This window comes from Salmo salar, chromosome ssa07 (assembly GCF_905237065.1).
Source record: "Salmo salar chromosome ssa07, Ssal_v3.1, whole genome shotgun sequence".
Taxonomy (NCBI): domain Eukaryota; kingdom Metazoa; phylum Chordata; class Actinopteri; order Salmoniformes; family Salmonidae; genus Salmo; species Salmo salar.
In genome coordinates, this window is record NC_059448.1 from 16,242,809 (window position 1) to 16,267,868 (window position 25,060).

The window sequence follows — 25,060 nt, forward strand, 5'->3', positions numbered from 1 at the left end:
GCGGGTATAGCATACAACATGATGAGATCATTTGTATTTGTCAAACGTCAGCCAAGCAGAGATCCTCATGTCACCAGAATAAGACCCTCCATTTTTATTCGCCTTGCACTTTCACCACCCTCTGAAGTTCATCAGAACTTATTTTACCTGTAGCCTAATAAATTGCATGATTTCCCATGTTGTCGTGACATTTTTTTTATCCAACATTACTTGTAAAGTTACTCACATAACCAGTTTTCCATCCAACCTTTTTAACGTCAAGCCATTTTGAGGTCGCTGGAATGATATTTTGGACAAACGTGCGCATGCCTACAGGATTCTTTTGAAGAAGCCTAATCAGAGGAAAACATTGTGACTGGTTGTGTTTCTGACACATATAATATCATACATTTTAAAATATAAATAATAAATATTTGGCCTATGTTGAAACTCGCTTGAAAACAATAATGCAATTATTCATTGCATTGTGGTGTTATAGGCTATTCTAGGTAGGATAATTGTATTGTCCCTAAGAGAACAACAGAGGAGCTGCATGTCTCATGTCTTCACTATTCTTTCATGCGCAATAATGCACCTGGTCTCTCCGCTGCCTGTCGGCTATTCGTATTTGTTATTGTGGATTCATATTGATTGCTTTTATGTGTGATATGGTTGCTTGTTCTGCAAATTTGGACAAAAGTCCCTGACGGACACCGCAAACAGCCCCTCCACAGTCCAGACCCATGGAAGCCCATCTACTGTCCAGCCCCCCACTGATAGTCCGGCACTCCGCTGTCCTGACCATGAGTAACCCGAGCATACTCCACAACAGCCCCACAGTGGACAGACTAGCACCCAGGTTTATATGGGGTGATATGGGGAGGATATTAATGCATGCATTCTGTTTTTTTTTAATACGTTTTGTTGATTAGATTTTATAAATATTATAGTTCTAATAACTAATTTTGGAATGATTTAAATGTAATATATTGAACATCTACAAATTCTGTATAAAATTAACTGTAATTTGGATTAGTTAATGCTGTTCTAATTAAACATTTAGAACATAAGCAATTTCTAAACATTCTTCTGTCCTTATCATTTCATAACATTCTTCAGTATACAGTATATCTACCTGTGAAATACAGAATGTTTATTTTTATCGTAAAATAATGAACTTGGTAATTGTAAAGAACTGTTAATTCGTCATTTTATTTTTAGCTATGGGTCTTGTGTTATATATTCTTGAAGAATGCCTTTTGGTGTTAGATAGAGTAATGATTAGGTGTCTAAAGACACAGTAGGTGGCAGTGTATTCTGGGAATGGAGCCTTCGTGTGTCTGTGAGGGAGGTACGGGGTGTGTGTGTGGAATGGTGGTGGGTTGGAGGTAACCTGCTGATCGATCGCATTCTCTGTCACACATACTTTCTGCCTCACACACACACAGAGCGACACACGCAGGGGGCGTTTTTCTCCCTCTCCATTAGAAACAACGGACGGCCAGGCGGGAGAGCTGCATCTTCTGTTTAGGTAGTTATAGCTGGAGCGTATACAGCTACTGGCCTCTACTGCCTGCTTACATCTGTCAGCTGGCCGCCCGATACGTGGATCCTTTTGTGTCCGACTTCCATTGTGCCATCTATTGTGGGGGCTAAAGGAAACCGCTGCCAGTGGACAAGATGAAAGAACACAGGGGCTGGGACCTCAAAGGCTTACTGAAGAGGAACTGGTTGCTGATTGCGACCATTGTGTCGGTGCTGTTAGGTAAGTGAAAGTGAAGCCCCCCCTAACCCTATTGTCTGCACTCTGCTTAGTGTGAAGAAGCCCTGCTTGATGTCACACACTCCCGCGTAGCTGCCTGTCTGTCTCCGCTCTCTCTCCTTGCTCTGTCAGTGCACCCGCCCCCTTTTCCCACTCCCTCTCTCCTTTTTGTCTATTTTGACACATTTGTAATCTCTCCTGATGTTTTCCACTGCTGCAGTCCAGGTTTAGAGTCATCCAGAAGCCTGTCTTGGTCCTATAAGGATGTGTAGGGCTGGGGGACTGGCTGATGAGAATAGTTAAAAAGATTTAACCTTTATTTAACTAGGCAAGTCAGTTAAGAACAAATTCTTATTTACAATGACGGACTAGCCCGGCCAAACCCAGACGACGCTGTGCGCCGCCCAATGGGAGTAGTAATGTGCATGCATGGGTGTATTTGTTGTGTGTGCATAATGTTGCCTTGTGCATGCTGCGTGTGTGCACCTGTGTGTGCATGCAGCTGTGAGGATGTTCAAAGATGGATGCGAACAGAACAGTGTGTGTGTGTGTGTGTGACTGTGGCTAGTCATAATGTGTGTTTCTGTGTGACTGTTCATTATATGGATGTGCACAGCAGTCTCTGCCACTGCTACGCTGATGCCCAGTCTCCTACAGAGACAGGGTTCCCTGCACTGTTGTATGCTGTGCTGCCTCCCAGAGCCTGTCTCACTGCCCCAGTCAAACGGAACTAGACTGAACTGACCCACTCCACTGGCTCCTTCAGTCCAGTCAGTCAGTTATTCTGCATCAGTCTTTGCGATTTTGAATCCTTGGGACGTCCCTACCCCCCCATTGAAGTTGAAAAGTTGGTTATGGTTATGATAAGGTTAGGTGTTAAGTTTAGGGTTTAAGGTAGGGACGTACCAAGGATTCCATATAGCAGGGTTTCCCAAACTTGGTCCTGCCCCTGTACCGCACAATTTGGAAAAAACAGCCCACTGATTTTTAGGGCCCATCACTGAATTGTCCTGCCCTGTAACCATTTTGTTGTGCTTGCTTGGTTGAACATTTATGATTTTATGGACTAAATGGACTTTGGCTTAGTGGCAGTATTGTGTTTAAAAGGCTGTCAAACCATTAAATGATAAATGCTGACTTTGAAGGGCCCTCCACAAGGATAATGCAATTTCTACTTATGCAGTTACCCACTAGTTTCAGAATGTAAACACATAAACCTGACCGAATAGATAACCTATTCCATTTTTTATTGAACTTTCTTGGAAAAAAAACATTGTCATTTATAATAACATTGTAACAGTTGCCATGGAGAGGAGAGTTAGTTATCGACGATATAACGTTACTACCACTATGTCGCCGTTTTTTTACTAGGTGTCTTCAGGACTTGCCTCAAATTAATATTAATGATGTACATCGAATTGTTAAATCAGCCTCCGAGACTCCAGCTAGCAAGAATGAAAGGGGTTCAAGATGAATATAGGAAGCTACATAGACAACTATGAAGGTGAGTACCAAGTCAGTGACAGATTTAACGTTAGCTAGCTACAATCATTAGCTAGCTAATTTAACTATTAACTGTAGCTAGCTAGTTACTTCGTGAAATGATGTAACGTTGACAGAATCTACCTGAGAATGTGTGTATTTTCGTTAGCTTGGTTAAGTTATGCTTGCTAGCTATATCTGCTAGCTACAAATAATTGTCATTCATGTCTTCTACACAGTATCTAACAAAGATACATTGACAGGGGAGATCACCGCGAGGGCTGCCTGTCACAGCTCCATGAGGAAGAGTGAAACGCCGCACAGCATGCGAGTAGGGAAAGGTTATATAGCTACTAGGGACCTTGTTAAACATCTCCTGTGAGACACTGTCATCATGGTCAAAATGTGTTGGAGACAGTGTCAACGTTTAATCTTATCAGTAGATAGATATTTAAGATGGGTCCCAATCCCAATTTGGAATTGCCCATTTAACAGATTATTTGGTAAAGATCTGTTGATGCATTGTTTGGTAATTGTGTTACTGAGACATAATCTATTCCTGTATAGTTAAATGAGCCCCTAGTCACACATATCTTCACAGATGGTGTTAAAGCACTCCGTACCAGTGATAGTGGTCCAAAGCCACTGCTCCTGTGTTGCAGGAAGTGCTATGTGCAAACATCTGGTGGCCCTTCTTTACCAGACAGCGCACTACTCTCAACAAAACATTCCTGCTGCACCACCAGTTCACAGCTGCACAGACACAGAACAGCGTTGGCACAAGCCAAGAACACTTGTGAGTCTATCAATATCCATGAAAAAAAATGCACCTGAAAATTATTCAGCCTATGAAACAGTAAATCCTTGTTAATTAGGGTGTGAAACCAGGTCCGGTTGATGGGATAGAGTTCCGTAAACCTACTAACTCGTGTGCTGATGGAATAAGGTAAGTTGGAGGTTTCTAGAATGGAAACATTTTAGAAAACATTTTCTTGTGATTGTTCTTGTATCCAGATGATAAGCCTAAACAGTGGCGTCTTTACGATGTAATGACAAATGTTTGGGACAAAGACTGGGGGGAAATATATCATCTATCATTTTATTTGAACTTTTGGGCTTGTGCTGTTTCTGAAAAAGTTACATGAGTCTTTGTCATAGTAATCTCTCCAACCTGATGTTAAGGTTTTAAAATGTTTTGCAGAAGTTCTCTCTACAAAGCACTCAATGGATACATGCCTGACATGGACCTTCTCCGCGTCTCAGAAACGTATGCCAACTTTCCTCCACTTACTGCCCCTCTTGTGACAACAATGGAAATGTCAGCTGACGTGCCCCTGGTTGAGTCCGCCTTTGGGCCAGTGCAAGCCGGCAGTGTTCTGTCCTATCAGCTTCCACAGCTAAAGACCCGTGAAATTGTGAAGATTGCCGATGCCCCTTCTCCACCAATACTTCCATTAGATGGCTACAGGATTCAGTCTTCCCAGTGTGCTTACATCCTTAGCCATCAGGAGCAGTTCCACCTCAAGGCGTTAGAGACAACCTACGAGACGTCACACAAAGTCGAGGTTGCTACAAGGGAGCAGAGCAGCAGCCCGGAATGGCATCGGCTCAGGAAAACGAGAATAACATCCTCTCGTTTCCGAGAGGTTTGCCATGTCCGGGGAGAGACCTCAGCTGACCACCTAGCGGATGTTCAAGGGATCTGGTATGCAGACCATGGAGATGAAGAGGGGGCTAGCCATGGAGCCAGTGGCTGTACAGGAGTACTGCACACTAAAGAATGTTAACTTCTTTCCGTGTGGCTTCGTAGTGCACCCAGATGCTCCGTGGTTAGGATCCTCTCCAGATGGAATCATATTTGATCCCAGTGTGAGACTACACTTTGGACTCTTAGAGGTCAAGTGCCCAAATGTAGATACCTGAAGATACAGAATGGAGAGCTGAAGTTGAAGAGATCTCATGCTTACTACTGGCAGGTACCAGGTCAAATCCTTCTCACAGGTTGTAGCTGGTGTGACTTTGTTATCTGTGCACAGGAGGACATCCTAGTTGAAATGATATATAAAGATCTTCAGGTTTCAAAAACTATAAGGGAGAAGGTTGACCACTTTTATTTTTACCACTACTTGCAGAAGTGTCTATCTCGCACCTGATTGGATCCCCTGCATGGGTGCCAAGTTTAGTGGTTTTATGAAAAATAAGTATTGACGTTCTTGTGAAGAAATCTACAGTAGAATAGGTTTGTTTAAAAAAAAATGTATTTCAGCAAATGTTCAACAGTTCAGTTAATCAATTACACCTCTGTAACATTGTATGCAATCTTGCATTCTCACTATTCTGTGTTTACTTGATTTTTCCCCCACCCTTGTTACTCATTGCCTAATTAAAGCCAATACAAGCTCCACACAAACTGATATTCACTACAACACAAATGATTGATACATGTCGTAGATAAACACATTATTATTTTGCTGCTAGCAAATAAACACATGTTCATTTACACTGGTTTGCCCCATGCTCTGACCAAAGGTCCATTCTACACACCTTTGTGTGTTTGGTGACAGTAAAGTTGTCACGACGTACTGCCACCAACCACCTTTTTCTGAGCTCTACATCGACCAGGAAACTATGGAAGCTCACAATACCATTACATTTGGAAGAAACTGAACACAGAGGCACTGAACAATGTTCATTAGCACCTCCTTCGACTAAGATTGAGTGTTCTGATTGTTAATGAATTTCATCCTCAAAATTGCAGAATATTACTTTAATTAACACCTCTATTCTTTAGAAAGTGTCATGGAATCTTGAGTGACCACAGAGAGTCAACAGCTCATTTGGATTACATACTGAGATGGGCACTCTGTCAGTCAGTAATTTGGTTTGTTTGCCATGTAATGCCTTAAACAGACAAACAGTTCCACCATCAGATGTCACACTGTAATGGAAAACTAAGTTATATGGTAATTATTTGTATTATTAACAGTAAAATAATTGCTGTATTTTGAATGGTACTGTAATTCCACTCCACAGAAAACAGTACCGTACCCTATTGTTGGAGCGCCAAAAACCTTTTGACCCCTAGTGGGTGCATGGTATTTTAAATTAGCATTTTGTCATTTCCTTTTGGTGTGTTTTGCCATGTAGTTGCTGCTTGTTTGGAAGCCTTTGTAACGCCTCTAGAAGTGCAAATATTTATTAATATGCTGCAATGTTTGTAAACACTTTACCTAGCAGCCCAACCTGGTCTCACAGCATTTCTTATTTTTCTGTACATAAATTCTGTACGTAAATTTGAGACACTCCATTTAGTATGATATGTTACGTTTTGGTATAGTTATATAACACAGATGGCTACCAAAAGGCAAAAACGAAAGGAGGGTGTTTGGTCGGGGTGGAAGGATGGGCGTATAATGCCAGCGTCTAGCATGATACGAACTCGCAACCTTCAGGTTGCTAGACTTTTGCGTTATATGTTTGAGCTATTTTCAAATCTCATCACGGACAACTTTATAATTTTTTTGCTAATTAGCAACTATTTAATACTTTTTAGCTACTTTGCAACTATACTGAACAAAAATATAAACGCAACATGTAAAGTGTTGGTCCCATGTTTCATGGGCTGAAATAAAAGATCCCAGAAATGTTCCACATGCACAAAAAGCTTATTTATCTAAAATGTTGTGCACAAATTTGTTTACATCCCTGTTAGTGAGCATTTCTCCTTTGCCAAGATAATCCATCCACCTGACAGGTGTGGCATATCAAGAAGCTGATTAAACAGCATGATCATTACACAGGTGCACCTTGTGCTGGGGGCAATAAAAGGCCAAGTTTTGAGGGAGCGTACAATTGGCATGCTGACTGCAGTAATGTCCACCAGAGCTGTTGCCAGAGAATGTAATGTTCATTTTTCTATCAAAAGCCGCCTCCACCGTTGTTTTAGAGAATTTGGCAGTACATCCAACCGGCTTCACAACCGCAGACCAGTACCGCCACATCTGGCTTCTTAACCTGCGAGATTGTCTGAGATCAGCCTGGACAGCTAATGAAACTGAGTATTTCTGTCTGTAATAAAGCCATTTTGTGGGGAAAAACTCATTCTGTTTGGCTGGGCCTGGCTCCCCAGTGGGTGGGCCTGGCTCCACAGTGGGAGGGCCTATGCCCTCCCAGGCCAACCCATGGCTTCCCCCCTGCCCAGTCATGTGAAATCAATAGATTAGGGCATAATGAATCTATTTCAATTGACTGATTTCCTTATATGAAGTGTAACTCAGTGAAATTGTTGCTTGTTGCGTTTATTTTTGTTCAGTATACTTAGCATGTTAGCTAACCCTTCCCCTAACCTAATTCATAACATATCATACGTTTTTCAAATTCGTAACACATTGTACTTTTTACAAATCTTTAACAAATAATATGAATTGTAGTTCGTAACATATATATCATACGAAATGGGTGATGGACTTCCACAAATGAATGCATACCATACAAAACGTAACATATCATACTAAATGGAGTGTCCCGGATTTACGTACAGAATGATACAAAATGCTCTGAGACCAGATTGCTGAGCAGCCAACCTGCTTGCACTAATCCCATATAATTACAGTAAAATACTGTGAAATACAAACCGCTCTCCTCAATGAATTTTTTTAATTCATCCATTCATTCCGATTACAGTAGCATTTACACAGTACATTCTTCAATACCATATTTATATTACAGTAGCTGTACTGTAATATGAAATACAGAATTTTACTTGCCACAGAGCTGCTTGTAAGCTACTGTCAAAATCACGGTAATGGCTTTACAGTGCACATAAAAGTTCACTACTACACAATGTGGCCTCTGTTGCTGGCCATGCTTACTCTCTAGTAGCAAGGCAGCCCCTTCCATGCCAGTTCTGTACTTAAGTTATTACATGGGCGGGATTGTTGGACGTCGTCTTGTATGTTTAATTCATAACCGTAAGTAATTTAGCTTTGCGAATATGCCAATAACTGTCCTATTGTGGCATGCTGTAAGATTTTACTCTCCATAGGGCCTGTATTCATAAATAGTCTGACTAGGAGTGCTGATCTAGGATCAGGTCCCCTCCATATCCATATACTCTTATTTATTATTATCTAAAATACAAAACTCTGTGAATACAGACCCAGATCTCAAGAAATGTGCTGACTCATCTTTTTAATGAAACCATGAAAACTCAGTGGAGATTGTGATTCACCATTTTGAAGGAATAACATTATTTTCCATAAATTACCAGATAGAAATTGCATGGCAAAATGGTAATTACTTAAGCATTAAGGCCTGAGGAGGTGTAGTATATGGCCAATATACCACGGCTAAGGGCTGTTCTTAGGCACGACGCAACGCGGAGCCCTTACAACCTTGCCACCATTACCACAATCACCACCACCATTATCAACTTACCTGGTAAAATAAATAAATAACTTTAAAAAAAAATGTATTGCCACCACCACCACCACCGGTGTGGAACAACTTCTATACAGTACAGTATATCATGAGGGTTTATTTTAGAATTAGGAATGATGTAACCTATTTAGTTACAATTCGCTGTGTCACCACTTTTCCCAACCTTTCACAGGGTTGTTTTATGGTGGCTTGTAGTGGTTGATAACACACAGGGTGAGGAGGATGAAAGTGGATCAGAGAAATACACTGTATGTGACGTTTATGGGCGAACCCCCCCTCCATCCCATAAACGTCACATAGTGTATTTCTCAATGTCACAACCTTAAACCCCTGTCATGAAACCCTGTGCAAAGCAAAAGTTATGTAACACCTTGCCCATAAACTAAAAACGAGAAAGTCACATAGTCATAATACTGTGGTATTCTACTTGGCAGCTCTTAAATAATAGCGACATTTACATTTTAATTTGACATGGCATGCAGGTCGAATACCAATGTTGTTCCTTTTGTCATCATTATATCTCCCTCTCTCCCACTACATTTCCACAGTGAAAATGCTTCATATTCAGTGAATGGGTAGTGTGGGAACTGGGAACTAAACTTGTGATGTATTACATTTACGTCATTTAGCAGACGCTCTTATCCAGAGCGACTTACAGTAGTGAATGCATACATTTCATACATTTTTTTCTCCGTACTGGTCCCCCGTGGGAATCGAACCCACAACCCTAGCATTGCAAACACCATGCTCTACCAACTGAGCCACACGGGACCAACCCGTATTGAACAAACCTTCGTAAACTAACCTTATTCATCTCTCTCTCTGTCTCTCTCTCTCAGGGATAGGCCTTGGGGTGTTGGTTAGGGAATATGCCTCCCTTTCCCACCTCGATAAGCAGTATTTTGGATTCCCGGGAGATATCCTGATGCGGATGCTCAAGCTGGTCATCCTGCCCCTCATCATCTCCAGCATGATAACAGGTCACTTGGGATGAATTGTATCTCAACAGCTCTATTTCAGTCACTCTGCATTATGTTTAATGAAGGGGGCCATCAGAGAATGCGCACAGATATCTTAGTCAAAGACAACTAAAATAGTCCTAGTCATTGAGAGGACTTGTTGACAGACATGCTTCCTTTGGGTGAACAGGTCTTGTTTGTGTTCACAGGAGTGGCCGCCCTGGATTCGGATGTTTCCGGAAAGATAGGTTTGAGGGCTGTGGTTTATTACTTAACCACCACCATCATTGCAGTCCTTTTGGGTGAGTTAAAAGCGCCTGGTCTCACTCCCTTTCAGCTGTTCCCCCATTTGTTATGAAGAATGACATTTGACTATTGAGTGATGGTGAACATGTTTTTCAGGTATTGCATTGGTGATAACCATCAAACCTGGTGTCTCTCAGAAGGCAGAAAACATCGACAGGACAGAGGTCACACAAAACGTCAACACTGTCGACACACTACTGGATCTTGTCAGGTGACGGCTTCCAGTGTTTCTCCTATAATTATTTTCAGCAGCGGTGGCAAAGTTAGTTTGAGGGAGGGGAGGGGTGGCCGAACCGAACCAATTTAGCAATCAAATAAATGAATATGATATTTAATTTAATAGAATTTCTATAAAAAGCCCATTCTACATCAGTCAGAGATACAGTGAATAACATTTCCACATTTGGCTCACGTTGTTGGCATCTCAACATATGTCCTATTCGATCCACAGAAACATGTTTCCTGAAAACATAGTGCAGGCTTGTTTCCAACAGGTAAGAGTCGTTGTCTGATTTGTACATTCAAGCTTACGGTCACTAGCCTGGTCCCAGATCTGTTTGTGCTGCCTTGTCAACTCTTATGAGAACTGTCAAGACGGCACAAACGAATCTGGGGCAGGCTATACAATCACTGCTCTTTGAGGAGAAAACATGATCTACATTCAAATATAACCATGTGAAATGTTACTATTTCAATTGAACCAGTACAAGACAATGCGCAAAGAGTTGGAACCCTCTAAAGTGAAGGAGAACACTACAACCACAATGTTCCCTCCTCTCTCTACCACTGTCATGGCAACCATTCTTCCCCCAGAGGTAGGTGTTACTGTTTCCATATGTTTATCCGCCTGTGTGTCAAGAGCTGTGATTTGATAGGACCGAAGCTGGCAAGCCCGGTCTTCTTTTCTTACTTGTTTAGAGTTCATCAGATGTCTATCTATCCAATCACAATCTTTTGTGGTATGAAAATGTGTCCATTTCAGTGTCTTTTTTTCAGATGAGCCTTAGTGCGTCTACACCTGGCTACCCACATCGAGTGTGATGGCTATGACCACAGATCAACTTGTAGAACATTATAATGCCACTGTGTGGACAGGGGTCAATATGTTGTGATCTGAGGAAAAAGCACAAGAAAATGACGAGCCCACTGAAACACAGTACTTCACCTGTGGATGTTTTGACCAAAATCTCTTTCTATTTTTATACTTGCTTCCTTATTTCTCCTCTCTGTAGAACATCAGCAAGGACTATATAATAGTCGGGTCATATTCTGATGGGCTCAACGTGCTGGGCCTCATCGTGTTCTGTGTGGCGTTTGGTCTCGTCATCGGCAAGATGGGTGAAAGGGGACGCATCCTGCTGGAGTTCTTTGATGCTTTAAACGAGGCCACCATGAGGCTAGTTCAGATTATCATGTGGTATGTAACTACAGGCCACCACGAGGCTAGTTCAGATTATCATGTGGTATGTAACTACAGGCCACCACGAGGCTAGTTCTATTATCATGTGGTATGTAACTACAGGCCACCATGAGGCTAGTTCTATTATCATGTGGTATGTAACTACAGGCCACCATGAGGCTAGTTCAGATTATCATGTGGTATGTAACTACAGGCCACCACGAGGCTAGTTCAGATTATCATGTGGTATGTAACTACATGCCACCACAAGGCTAGTTCTATTATCATGTGGTATGTAACTACAGGCCACCACGAGGCTAGTTCAGATTATCATGTGGTATGTAACTACAGGCCACCACAAGGCTAGTTCAGATTATCATGTGGTATGTAACTACAGGCCACCACGAGGCTAGTTCAGATTATCATGTGGTATGTAACTTCAGGCCACCACGAGGCTAGTTCAGATTATCATGTGGTATGTAACTTCAGGCCACCACGAGGCTAGTTCAGATTATCATGTGGTATGTAACTTCAGGCCACCACGAGGCTAGTTCAGATTATCATGTGGTATGTAACTACAGGCCACCACGAGGCTAGTTCAGATTATCATGTGGTATGTAACTACAGGCCACCACGAGGCTAGTTCAGATTATCATGTGGTATGTAACTACAGGCCACCACGAGGCTAGTTCAGATTATCATGTGGTATGTAACTTCAGGCCACCACGAGGCTAGTCCAGATTATCATGTGGTATGTAACTACAGGCCACCACGAGGCTAGTTCAGATTATCATGTGGTATGTAACTACAGGCCACCACGAGGCTAGTCCAGATTATCATGTGGTATGTAACTACAGGCCACCACGAGGCTAGTTCAGATTATCATGTGGTATGTAACTACAGGCCACCACGAGGCTAGTCCAGATTATCATATGGTATGTATTGCTGAGTTCACATGCTAGTTGGAACTTGGACATTTCCGACTTGCTAACTGGTTGAACACGGCACGTGTATAACTACAACCAGTGTTTTCTAGTTTTGACTAGCATGTGAACGCGGCATAAGTACAGTGTAGTCTACAGGCTATCTTTACGAATACCATTTTTTTCATTTTAAAATTCACCCTCCATCTCACTTAGCTACACTACAAATCTTTAGAATCTTGTAGTTCACATTAGCTATTTTCTATGCTATTATATGAATGTACTGTAGTATTCAATGCTATTCCAGTGGTGGAGGTGATGGAAATGTTGATAGCATTAACATAACCATTGTTATTATTACAGCTATATGCCAGTGGGGATACTCTTCCTCATCGCTGCCAAGATCATCGAGGTAGAAGACTGGGAAATCTTCAGGAAGTTGGGCATGTACATGGTGACAGTTTTGAGTGGGTGAGCCTAAACCAGCATTCTCTCTCTCTCTCTCTCCACAACATTGGTAGATTTATAGCTGGCATTAGGGTCCAGTATTCTTGCAAAGATACTGTAAAATGCCATCTCTGTCCCGGCACAGATAAGAACCAAGGACATTTAAAACTGCTCAACCTGCAGATGCAGTAATGAGGCCTTTAGCGAATGCCTGTCCAACTGTAAATTTCCTGGACAGAATTATGTCTCTGGGTGACCAGGAAAATGATTATCCAGAGTCTGGGGGGGGGTACGCTGTCCTGTGTGTCCTAAATAGCACTCTGTTCCCTATATAGTGCACTACTGTTGACCAGAGGCCTATGTGTCGTGGTCAAAGAGTAGAGGACTATAAAGGAAACAGGGTGCCTTTTGATACCCAGCCCTGTTTATTCTGTTATTATAACCTGGAGAAGAGTTTTAGTCCCCAGTTAACCCCCAGGGATTAGTCAGATATTTCTTACAGTGAGTCAAAATCAAACACTTTTTTGTAATGTTTTACTTTTCTCCTCAGCCTAGCTATCCACTCTACTGTTTTTTTGCCACTGATCTACTTTGTCATTGTGAGGAAGAATCCGTATACCTTTGCCTTGGGGATGGCTCAGGCACTGGTCACTGCTCTCATGATCTCTTCCAGGTAAGCCTCGGTCACTATTGGGGATCATACATTATGTTGTATATAGCAAAGCATAGCAGTAAACGCTGACATATCTATTTATTTGTCCATTCATTTAATACATCTATCCAATCCATCCATCTGTCCGTTCTTCCATCCATCCGTCCAATTATCCACCTACCTGTCCAATCATCCATCCATCCTTCTTTAACCTAAATGCTACCTCCCTCTAGCTCTGCCACCCTGCCCGTCACCTTCCGCTGTGCCGAAGAGAACCTCCGGATCGACAAGAGGATCACCCGCTTCGTGTTGCCCGTGGGCGCCACCATCAACATGGACGGTACAGCTCTCTACGAGGCCGTCGCTGCCATCTTCATTGCCCAGCTCAACGACTATGATCTTGACGTGGGTCAGATTGTCACCATCAGGCAAGTCCCCAACACCTTGGGTTGACAGGAGATTGTGTATTCGATGTACTCATTTTGGGCAGGTGAAAGTGTCATGGCATATTTCTAATCAGACGGAAAGTCTTTGGCGGTCTCCGACTTCAGCTGCTCAGAATGTCTACGCCACTGAGTGATGTAAGGAGAAATGGATTTGTGCGTGGCAAAACTTACTTCACACTGGAAACTCAATCATAATCAGTTGAAATAGGTCATGGCAGTATGTATGTTAGTATCATGTATCAATCGTCAAGTTACAGACCTAATCATGTAAAATGATGTCAATTGTAACAATGGTAACTTACTGTTTCCTCTGATTTCAGTGTAACAGCAACAGTAGCCAGCATCGGAGCCGCCGGTGTACCTAACGCTGGCTTTGTTACCATGGTGATTGTGCTGACTGCCGTTGGACTACCGGCAAATGATGTCACTTTAATTATTGCTGTGGATTGGCTGCTGTGAGTAATACCTTGAGTGAAATATTGTCAACATAAAATATTGTTTTAGTGATTAATCCAATGGTGTGACGTTTTAAAGGTAGACCCAGCAACACACCATCACCATACACAGTGGAGACAACAAAAACATAAATCTGCCAAGACTGCCACTACATTCTCTTCCCAATTTGTGCCATCCCTTAAACAATGCCCAGGAGGGATGGTCTTGGCAGGTTACATTGTTGTTGATGACTGTAAACTGGAAGTTGACCCGCAGTGTAGGATGACGTCGTATTGCAAAGTCTACAGTGTCTTTAACTGATTATCAACGGACAATGTTCACTCGCCATTTCAGAGACCGCTTCCGCACCATGATCAACGTGCTGGGAGATGCCTACGGAGCTGGCATTGTTCAGAAGCTGTCCATGCGGGAGCTGGAGAGGATGGACGGCACCTCGGTCGTGACTAACCCTTTCGCCCTGGGGACCACGCTGGACAACGAGGAGTGTGAGAAGAAGTCCTATGTCAACGGCGGCTTCACCGTCGACAAAACCGACGCCATCTCTTTCACTGAGACCTCCCAGTTTTAGGAGGAAGGGGGGGGAGCAAAGAAGTGCCAATGCTGCTAGATGTTTAGCCTGGTTCTGTTTGTTGCCTGGTTCTAGTTCTGTGACCAACATTTCCTGTTGATGCAGGATTACTGCTGGAGGATTATTTTCCTGCTGTAGCACACTGGCTCAAATTAAGATCCTACATCTGTAGCAATATCAGCCACCACCATCTGTTCTATCTTGATTCTCTTTCCAGCACTGTCCCCGATGATCAGTATGTTTTTTAACCACAAGTGAAAATCCTCAGCAGCCCTTAAAATGAGCTGGGCTGTATCTGAAATGACACCCTATTGCCTAAATAGGCCCTGGTCTAAAGTAGTGCACTAGTCGTGCACTGTAGAGAATGAGGTGCCCTTTGGGATGAACCCATGCTCTCTTTTACCAAAAGAGCTTCCATTGTTATGTTGACATAGTGCCGACAATGTACACAGTCACTTTTGAATGAATCAATACTTTTGCTATTGTTTTTACATAGAGGGAACAAAGGGGACTACAAGAGCCAGAGCTTTTGAAATTCATACCTACAGCGCGTGGGTGTAACTGAAATAATATATGGCCAGACTGAGCTGTGCATATGTATTGCAAAAAATAGCATGGAAGAAGAAATAACTATTCTTGATGTTCAATACACTGTATATTGCAAAGACTCAAACAGACTTTGTTTGCTCTTCAGAAGATGACTACTCTTTGCAAATTATTTTGTGTGTGACTTTTTATTTCGTTTTGTCCATTTTTGTTCTGGGGGGGTCAGATACAAAGACAACCCCAACCCATTCCACCCACCCGCCCGCATTCTCCCTCCCCACTCAGAAAGCATGCCTCCCACCCCATCTAGCCCTCCCCACTCAGAAACCATGCCTCCCATCCCATCTAGCCCTCCCCACTCAGAAACCATGCCTCCCATCCCATCTAGCCCTCCCCACTCAGAAACCATGCCTCCCACCCATCAGCCCTCCCCACTCAGAAACCATGCCTCCCATCCCATCTAGCCCTCCCCACTCAGAAACCATGCCTCCCACCCCATCTAGCCCTCCCCACTCAGAAACCATGCCTCCCATCCCTTCCCATCTCACCCAGCAACAGAGGTTGTCTATCAGTCCCCCCCCATCCCCCAACAACATCCAGAGACCCCCGTACCACCCCTTCCCCGTGGGCCTGAAAGCGAGAAAAAAAAAGTTAATAAAAGCAAGTTGAAATAAATATAATTGGTTTGTATGTGTGGAGCTTTAGCTGAGATTGTTCTTTAAATAGTCATGTATATTTGTTGGTGAAAGTTAATGTTCTTAAGCTTTACAATATGTGCCAAACATCTTATTCATTAACTTTATATCATTCATCCATGTAATTTTATTGCATGAAGCAATATTACAAATAAATACAGTGGGAAACTTGTAATGAACATAGACCTGCTGAATGTCTTTTTCAAGTGACCAATAGCCTTTAAGAAAGTAGAGTTGATGGGCACACTAACGAGATTTGAGTTTAATTGAATACTGTGAAATATTTTCATAATGAATTGCTAAAGAGGATGGATGACTTTTTAATAAGGATTGTCTTGACAATAAAGGCTTTCTGATAAACGCTAACTTTAAAAGCTTCATGTTTGTTTGTCAGAGAAACAAAGAATTGTGGGGCCTCTGAAGCAATGTTTTGGCAGACCCAGCAGTAGAATCCAGGAATTCAATTGAATGCAGTTAGTACATCTTCTAACCTCAATCATGAAACCTTAGTTAGATACAAAGCCTTCCAAACAGCTCATTATGTAATAACTTTGTGTGGCCCAACAAATTCATTATTTTGTGTAGCCTTACTTTGGGGCGGCAGGTAGCCTAGTGGTTAGAGCGTTGGGCCAGTAACCGAAAGGTTGCTGAATTGAATCCCCGAGCTGACAAGGTACAAATCTGTCGTTCTGCCCCTGAACAAGGCAGTTAACCCACTGTTCCCCCGTAGGCCGTCATTGTCATTAAGAATTTGTTCTTAACTGACTTGCCTAGTTTGAGGTAGTAGACAATGTTATTATAGAACATCTCTCAAGTTGGTGAGTTAATGAGTATAGGAAAGCAAGTCAAGGGCGACGTAACTAACATTTGATTGATCAGATGTAGCTCAAAATAAAGCTTGTGAATCAGGTTCTTCTGTACATTTCAAAAGCACATTATGATGAGATCAACAATCGATGGGTAAGGTGTGTACAGTTCACAAATGACTTCAGTATATGAATCAACATGTACTAGATGTAAGCTAATAAAGAAAAATATAACTTGGGCGTTTCTCTTTTTGAGTGGTTTTGGAAATGGTTGAGAATGCAGAATTAGAGTTGTGGACATTTCTGCTTTCATTTACTTGTTTGTTCCTGTCCAGCACCTGACCTTTGGATGTGCAGTGATGTACAGTGATGAAACAAAATGTTCCTGAAGCAGCCAGTCAGTGCAGTACTATATAATCACCTAACCGGCTATTTCCCCTGAGAGATGTTAGAGCATAAAGAGCACTACCGACCTACCCATAATTCCCCTTTAATGTCTTTCCACCGACGCACCCGAGGACTCCACAAAGTCAGCCCGTTTGCTGGCTAGAGGCCAGAGGCTCATTCAGGAAGGTGCGACATGACAACGTTCAGATAGATGTACATTGTGTTGAGCAGATATTCTTCTTTGTCATGGAGAATAGGCAACCCAGCCTGCTCTACACGTTACAGTTCTATCTGCAGGTTTCACTCTCCTGAACACACCCAAGAGTAACAATATGATGTTACTGTACCATAGCTTATATTTTCAAATACTGTACATTCAATATAGGGTGAGAAATTCCTGATTTTTGTTGTTGTTAGATAACACAAAACGTTTTTATTCACACAAAATGACCATGTCCTCAGAACACGACTATAATGATATGCATTTCTATGGTTTCTGCCTCAATTCAATACCATAAATAAACATACAAAATGTACTAATAACATTAGCGTTAATATAATGAGATGCTTTGAATTCTGGTAATCACTTCTCTTCAATAGACACCGTATGCCTTAATACTTCATTTCATCTAACCGTAACACACACACAGAGTGAATTATGACATTATTATCGTATGACATCAATGCCGAAATGAACCGGACACTTTGGCTTCTTCACTGGTTGTATAGAAGATAAAGCTTCAAGTTGTTGAGTGAACAGCACCCCTGGAAATAAGGCAGGTAAATCCAATCAAAATCCCTGGAACGTCAACTTTGATTGAAATATTTCTAGACGGGCCTTCTACTGTCATTCAATACACAAATCTAAAGGTATTCAAATATTGATCAATACCAATGCAGATCAATACCGGGGATCATACTGTGTTATCATAATTGTGATACAATACTGTCATGGTAATTCATGTTTGGAAGAAGAAGATATTTGTTTGAATACAGTGTGACACGTCAGCGCAGCGAGGCTATCTGACTATTCCCTCTTACCTTCCCAGGCCGTTCCCCACTGACTCCCTAGGGTGGGCATCGGTTAGGGGAGATGGACCTCCGGGCTAGCACCTCGTCTATCTCGGAGTCAGTGGCCCCCTGAGGACCAACCAATACATTAGCACTGAGTTCTCACAAATACACATCACTAGCTTAATCCCAGTTGGTTTATGATACAATATCTTGTCATTGACAATAAAAAACAGACCTGTCTTACTACATCGAGAGAAAGAGAAAGAGAGCGAGCGAGCGAGCGAGTGAGCGAGCGAGAGAGAGAGAGAGAGAGAGAGAAGTGGAGTCTGCATATGACTTTCTGCTGGAGTTCCAGTTCCCTATGGATCGATTCTGCATGTCTATCTGGTCTATTCCCCCATCTACGGCAGCCAGACGCGTCACAAAACTTTTAGGGAATTGCTAATACTAAAATTATTTTTGGAATGAGGGTGATGCGAGCCGAGGATGAGGCAAGTTATAACATGGTCAAAACATTAGCTTCCAAACAAAGCGTAGGGATCAGGCATGACTGCAGACCTGGGTTCAAATACTAGGCTCTACTTTTAGCATTTGTTCTAGTCTGTCTGGAGTGGCAGCTGGGCAGGGTTGGCCATTTTACAACTATTCTATTGCTTCCATTGTGCCAGGCAAGCTCAATGAAGCTGACAAGGAAACGGTAGTAACTGGTCAATTTAAGTTATTGTTCAATCTTGTCAAGGTTAAATTGCTGGTGTGATTGCTGTTATGGTTTCCAACACACCCACTGCAGATGAACGTGACATGTGTCTTACTCACATGGGTGAGTCTGTGCACCGCTCTAGGGGTGGTAAGGAGTCCTCGGACGCGGTCTTGTACCTCCTCCCACATGCCCTGGGAGCTGGGGCGTGACCTGTCCATAGAGATAGAGACAAGGATCAGGACAGGGTCAGGTCTGGACCAACTGAGATGGAGGACATTTGTCAATGGCATTACGCACCTTATAGGAGCCAAGAGCTTACATCAAGATCATTCAAGTAAGCTTGACATACCCGTGTTGTCTCGAGCTTTCACTGTGGGAGTGCCAAAGCATGGAATGGCTGGGTGTAGGGGTGGAGGATCTCCCTAAGTTAGCCAGGGAACACCGTTGGCTTGGACCTGGTGGGTAGTCCAGGAGATTGTCTGTGTCAGAGGACAGGGACCGTGGGAGACGAGGAGAGGAGTCGTTGGCCAGGGTGGGTCTGGCCATGACAGGGGAGAGGTGGGGTGTAGGGGAGTGTCCAGTCCCAAGCCAGGGGTCGCTTTTCTAAGGACAGGAGGAGAAGAGGAGGGGGGTAAAAAAACAACAGTAAAATACAATAAAAACTATTTCATTCAGTTGGGAGTCCAAAGCCTGAAATGATCCTATCATTTTCCAAACGGAATGAATGGTTGGTTTTATTTAGAGCTAGTGTCCAAAGGTGGATGGATTGATGAGTTGAGTTCAATGTCCTATTTCCTTCATCAACAAAGTTGCACCACTGAATGTGAGTCATCATCTCAATGAGAGTGTTATGCCCAGTACAGGGAATCATTACCACATGACTGGGTAGGGTCAAGGATAAAACCACACCTGGGAATATTCTTCAGTTCAAATAACAGAGTGCTGTTCTCTGCCAACTGCTGTCTATAATGCCATACGTTAATACACACACACACACATACACGCACACACACACACACACTCATGGGCACGCACACGCAACATCTGCCTCTGCAACTGAATCCTGGATTTCCTGACGGGCCGTCCCCAGGTGGTAAGGGTAGGTAACAACACATCTGCCACGCTAATCCTCAACACAGGGGCCCCTCAGGGGTGCGTGCTTAGTCCCCTCCTGTACTCTCTGTTCACTCATGACTGCGCAGCCAGGCACGACTCCAACGCCATCATTAAGTTTGCCGATGACACAACAGTGGTAGGCCTGATCACCGACAAGACAGCCTATATGGAGGAGGTCAGAGACCTGGCCGTGTGGTGCCAGGACAACAACCTCTCCCTCAACGTGATCAAGACAAAGGAGATGATTGTGGACTACAGGAAAAGGAGGACCGAGCACACCACCATTCTCATTGACGGGCTTTAGTGGAACAAGTTGAGAGCTTCAAGTTCCTTGGTGTCCACATCAACAAACTAACATGGTCCAAGCACACCAAGACAGTTGTGAAGAGGGCACGACAAAACCTATTCCCCCTCAGGAGACTGAAAAGATTTGGCATGGGTCCTCAGATCCTCAAAAGGTTCTACAGCTGCACCATCGAGAGCATCCTGACTGATTGCATCACTGCATGGTATGGCAACTAGTCAGCATCCTACCGCAAGGCACTACAGAGGGTAGTGCATACGGCCCAGTACATCACTGGGGCCAAGCTTCCTGCCACCCAGGACCTCTGTACCAGGCGGTGTCAGAGGAAGGCCCTAAAAATTGTCAAAGACTCCAGCCACTCTAGTCATAGACTGTTCTCTCTGCTACCTCACGGAAAGCGGTACCGGAGAGCCAAGTCTATGTCCAAGAGGCTTCTAAACAGCTTCAACCCCAAAGCCATAAGACTCCTGATCACCTAATCAAATGGCTACCCAGACTATTTACATTACCCCCCTCCCTTTACACCGATGCCACTCTCTGTTGTTATCATCTACGCATAGTCACTTTAATAACTCTACCCAGATGTACATATTAGCTCAACTAACCGGTGCCCCAGCACATTGACTCTGTACCGGTACTCCCCTGTGTATAGTCTCGCTACTGTTATTTTACTGCTGCTCTTTAATTACTTGTCACTTTTATTCTTATCCCTATTTTTTTTAATTGCATTGTTGGTTAGGGGCTCCTAAGTAAGCATTTCACTAAGGTCTACATCTGTTGTATTCGGCGCGTGTGACTAATACAATTTGATACACACACACACAAAATAATATAACATGCACACATCAATACAACTATGTATGAACTTGTTGCTGACTCGCTGTCATGACATAGCAGATGTCATACTGTCATTTGTCACCATGACAGCTCACACCACTAGAAGTAAAATATACTTACATGACGGAGTAAAAACTCATCTATATCCCAGCTGGAACCCAAACTGAGCTGTGCCAGCCGCCCCATGTTTCCATGACAACCGTCCATCTGGCTGGCTTTGCACGGGGAGAGGGAGCGTGATCTGGGCATCACTGGTGCCCGCCGGGCACCGTCCCAATCTCCTCTCCGGTGTCCCTTTCGCAACCTTTTAGTGCGTTTCTTTGGCACCACTGTCCTCTGTGACTGAATGAGTGAATGAGCAAAGTATTATTCCATATGCTCAGTGTTTCTCAATCTTGACCCTTGGTCCAAAGGGAATAAGAGGTTGAAAAAAAGTCCTGCACATTGGCCTACAATGGGTTAGCCTGATCCCATATCATGGTGACCATAGGAGTTACGAAAGCACCAAAATATCTGGGAACAAGCTAATAGAGAAACATTAACATTAAGTGGAAGTCTATGGAGAGCGCTAATGACGTAAACTGAAAGCATTACCATTGGAGACCTGAGATGGGTGCTGTTGACCTCGGCGTTCGCAGAGCACTCACTGATGGTTGTTCTGGTGGAGAACTCTAACCTTGGAGCAATGCCCTGGGGAAGATGAGAGAGAGCGGATCATTTGAATGGATACTGGCCCAATTGATAAGAGAATTATCTAATAAAGGTAAATGAATCAATAATCCATTATTAATTAGTAGTTATGTAGCATGGGTAATGAATAATTCAAGTACTGAACGTTAGTTCCATAAGGTCTAGTAGAGACCCAGAAGGGAGAGAAATGTGTGTGTGTGATTAGTGGGCCTAAGGGAACCGTAGACGTGTGTGTGTGTGTGTGTGTGTGTGTGTGTGTGTGTGTGTGTGTGTGTGTGTGTGTGCGTAGAGACCGGGAGTAGCCTTCAAGGTCTCAGTAATCTCGGGGGAAAAGAACAGGCAGTGCTGGATAGTGATTAACAGTGGTGGGAAGTCAAGGGAGGCATACTGTTCACCTATTGTTTGTGTGTATGTGTGTGCGTAGGTTATCTACTGTTGGTATGGAGGTGTGTGCATTAGCGGAGAGAGAGGATAAAATGAACTTCTTTGTTAATGTTGGACAGAACGTTCTCTGAATAAACTGTACAGACCTTTTGCAGAAAGCTGAGTCCTTGCCTAATTATTAACCCATTGTCTTACAAACCTTGGGAATTAGTCAAGGCTTATTGGTTAATTATTATCATGGGGATAAAATAATTCCCTTGACACCAATCCACTAGTTAGAAGAGCAGCTTAATGCATCAACGTAAATTGTATCCTCTCTGTGCAGGTACGCAGCCTCTGTATTGTCCTAATCGGACCTATCAATCAGTGTCTAGTGAAACATCGCCGTCTCATACATCTCACTGAAACAGGACTACAGCCTGGTTCTCCATAGTGATGGTGTAAGCTCTCTCCTACTTACAGGGAAGCTAATGGAGCGTGTCATGAGAACCTCTCTGTCCACTCCAGAGAAGGATGGAACCAATTTGGGCTCTGGAAATAGGAAGCGTCTGGCGTCTTCCTCAAAGCAGGCCAGGGCCTCCCCCACTGCAGCAAAGCACACAGAGGTCAATCACTGCAGTCCTGTGTGGCTCAGTTAGTTAGTAAGAACACACCGCAAAGATCATGGGTTAATTTCTTGCAGGGGTCACGTATACTAAAATGTATGCGCCCAATGTACTGCAAGTTGTTTTGGATAAAAGCAGCTGCTACATGGCATATTATGATATGATCAACTTGCTTATGGTGTATTAGGCCAGTGGTTCCCAACTCCGGTCCTCTAGTACCCCGAACCGCACACATTTTTGTTGTAGCCCCGGACAAAAAACACCTGAATTAACTCATTGAGGTTAAATTAACTGTTTTTTTTGTCTGGGTCCTCAATAAACATGTGTACTGTTGGGGGTACATGATGACTGGGGTGGGGACCACTGTATAAGACTGTGTCTGTATCATGTTAAAGTTAAACACTTAGCTTACAAACTTGGACCAAAGTCATTTCTAAACATTTTGAAGATTACTGCACCTGGGGGGATCAACTGTACCAACTCAACTTTGACCGTTTCATCTGGGAGGAAAAATAAGCAAACACCATCGTTGAATATGAGCATACAACATTGTAGTAGCAAAATTTATCAAATAGGCCTACAGCAGCGGAGGCTGGTGGTAGGAGCTATAGGAGGACGGGCTCATCGTAATGGCTGGAATGGAATTCATGGAACAGAGTCAAACGTGGTTTCTGTTTGATACCGTTCCATTTATTCCATTCCAGCCATTGCAATGAACCCGTCCTCCTATAGCTCCCCCCACCAGCCTCCAGATATATAAAATATAACATACATTCCAACATCTCTGCAACATCTCCTGGGTCAACCGCATAGTGGAACACCTGGATGGGAACAGAAACTGAACAAATCTCATCTAGAAAATCTAGTTCATTCCCATTTTAGAATGGATCTGTTACTAGTTTATAGAACCGCTGCATGGTGCCAACCTCCTGGCATCCAAGAGAGCTACAGGGCATTTTGGCTTTTGTTCCAGCCCTGCTCAAAGTCAACAAATCAAGCCCCCAGATGAAAAGCTGATTAGTTTATACTGTGCAAGAGCTGGGGTAGAACAAAAGTCTGCACTCCTGATAGCTCGTCAGGAGAGGGGTTAGGCCATACTTGGTTTAGAATCACCAGGAAGAGACACGTCGCATTAACCCACTTTCTCAAATCTCATCTTCTCTCGAAACAGGAGAGGGAAGACAGGGGGGAGACACTCCGACTTGCGGTATTGGCTCATGAAGCACACACTGAGGTAGATGTCATCCTTGGCTGGCAAATGCACACCAGGGCATGATACCTGAAATGTAATGAAAACTGGTTATGGTGTCATGATGAACGACACCGGCTTTGCAGATACATGGTCACCATGTTTAATGTAGCAATTGAAAAGGAAGATCCAAATTGGTCCTTGAACCAACAATTCTCCAATGATGATGACCATCTGTGGTGCCAAGAAAGCCCTGGTCTCATAGCACAGGCAGTAGTAGTACCAATACACTCAAGGCTACATAACTGCAAATCAAAATTATATAGCCTGGAAAAATCAAACACACTGGGTGCATCCCACAAGTATATCACCGAATGTCATTACTGTTATGTGTATATATATATATATATATATATCTTGCATGAAAGCTTACAAACTAAAGTTAGCTAGATATGCATGTGTTGGAACAGAGACATTTGAGTTTAGTCTCAAGAAAGCTAATGTTTATGCACCACTGTACACGACGCTTCACAAGTAAACTACTGCCTGGGAATCAGGTAACTAGCTGGTTGCATTAACAAAAATGTCTTACCGCTCTAAACTGTAAGTCAACTACCACTTTCATTGGTTTCCGATACATTAATTTCACCAGTAGCTAGCTATTCGTTTGATGCTAGCTAGCTGTTAATTTAGCACCACAGGTCAGCGTCATGTGTTTCCATGGCGTCTGAAACTTCCGGTTTCAACCTAATTATTTTAGGTGTATTATCTTTCCTCGGCCACAAGAGGGTAGTAGGCACTACTGTATACTACTAGAGCAGTGATTCTCCTGTAGAATCACCAAACGTTTTATTTTAACTCTTTTTTTTATATTGGGATATTTTCAGATCCTCCAACACCACTTCCAGCAGCATCTGGTCTCCCATCCAGGGACTGACCTGTGTAAGAATAGTCATTTTTACATATGGA

The 25,060-nt window shown here is 43.1% G+C and overlaps 3 protein-coding genes across 6 annotated transcripts; 2 read left to right on the top strand and 1 right to left on the bottom strand.

Annotated features, from left to right (window-relative positions):
• The first annotated feature begins 1,295 nt into the window (after window positions 1–1,295).
• On the top strand, window positions 1,296–16,425 carry LOC106608636 (excitatory amino acid transporter 3). 3 transcript variants are annotated; one of them, XM_045721598.1, is made up of 13 exons: window positions 1,404–1,744; window positions 3,172–3,245; window positions 9,502–9,642; window positions 9,831–9,923; window positions 10,024–10,138; window positions 10,379–10,421; window positions 10,632–10,742; window positions 11,160–11,344; window positions 12,613–12,720; window positions 13,247–13,369; window positions 13,582–13,776; window positions 14,115–14,249; window positions 14,584–16,425. In XM_045721598.1, the coding sequence occupies exons 2-13, from the start codon at window positions 3,212–3,214 to the stop codon at window positions 14,816–14,818; spliced, it is 1,518 nt and encodes a 505-aa protein (XP_045577554.1). In that variant the 5' UTR covers window positions 1,404–1,744; window positions 3,172–3,211; the 3' UTR covers window positions 14,819–16,425. The 3 variants fall into 3 exon arrangements, with proteins under 3 accessions (XP_014062180.1, XP_045577555.1, XP_045577554.1); XM_014206705.2 differs by lacking the exon at window positions 3,172–3,245 and having other exon boundaries at window positions 1,296–1,744; XM_045721599.1 differs by lacking the exons at window positions 3,172–3,245; window positions 13,247–13,369 and having other exon boundaries at window positions 1,296–1,744.
• On the top strand, window positions 3,253–6,836 carry LOC123743740 (uncharacterized). The gene is made up of 3 exons (XM_045721602.1): window positions 3,253–4,019; window positions 4,099–4,169; window positions 4,425–6,836. Exons 1-3 carry the CDS (start codon window positions 3,825–3,827, stop codon window positions 5,008–5,010), a joined length of 852 nt encoding a protein of 283 aa, XP_045577558.1. The 5' UTR covers window positions 3,253–3,824; the 3' UTR covers window positions 5,011–6,836.
• A 1,224-nt stretch (window positions 16,426–17,649) lies between the features above and the next one.
• Window positions 17,650–24,878, bottom strand: spata6l (spermatogenesis associated 6-like). Of its 2 annotated transcripts, none has more exons than XM_014206708.2 (11): window positions 24,684–24,878; window positions 24,044–24,181; window positions 23,675–23,723; window positions 23,361–23,402; window positions 22,758–22,882; window positions 21,818–21,913; window positions 21,344–21,565; window positions 19,316–19,569; window positions 19,083–19,176; window positions 18,294–18,392; window positions 17,650–18,017 (listed from the first exon to the last, which is right to left on the bottom strand). In XM_014206708.2, exons 1-10 carry the CDS (start codon window positions 24,729–24,731, stop codon window positions 18,321–18,323), a joined length of 1,140 nt encoding a protein of 379 aa, XP_014062183.2. In that variant the 5' UTR covers window positions 24,732–24,878; the 3' UTR covers window positions 17,650–18,017; window positions 18,294–18,320. The 2 variants fall into 2 exon arrangements, with proteins under 2 accessions (XP_014062183.2, XP_045577556.1); XM_045721600.1 differs by having other exon boundaries at window positions 23,675–23,740.
• Window positions 24,879–25,060: the final 182 nt, after the last annotated feature.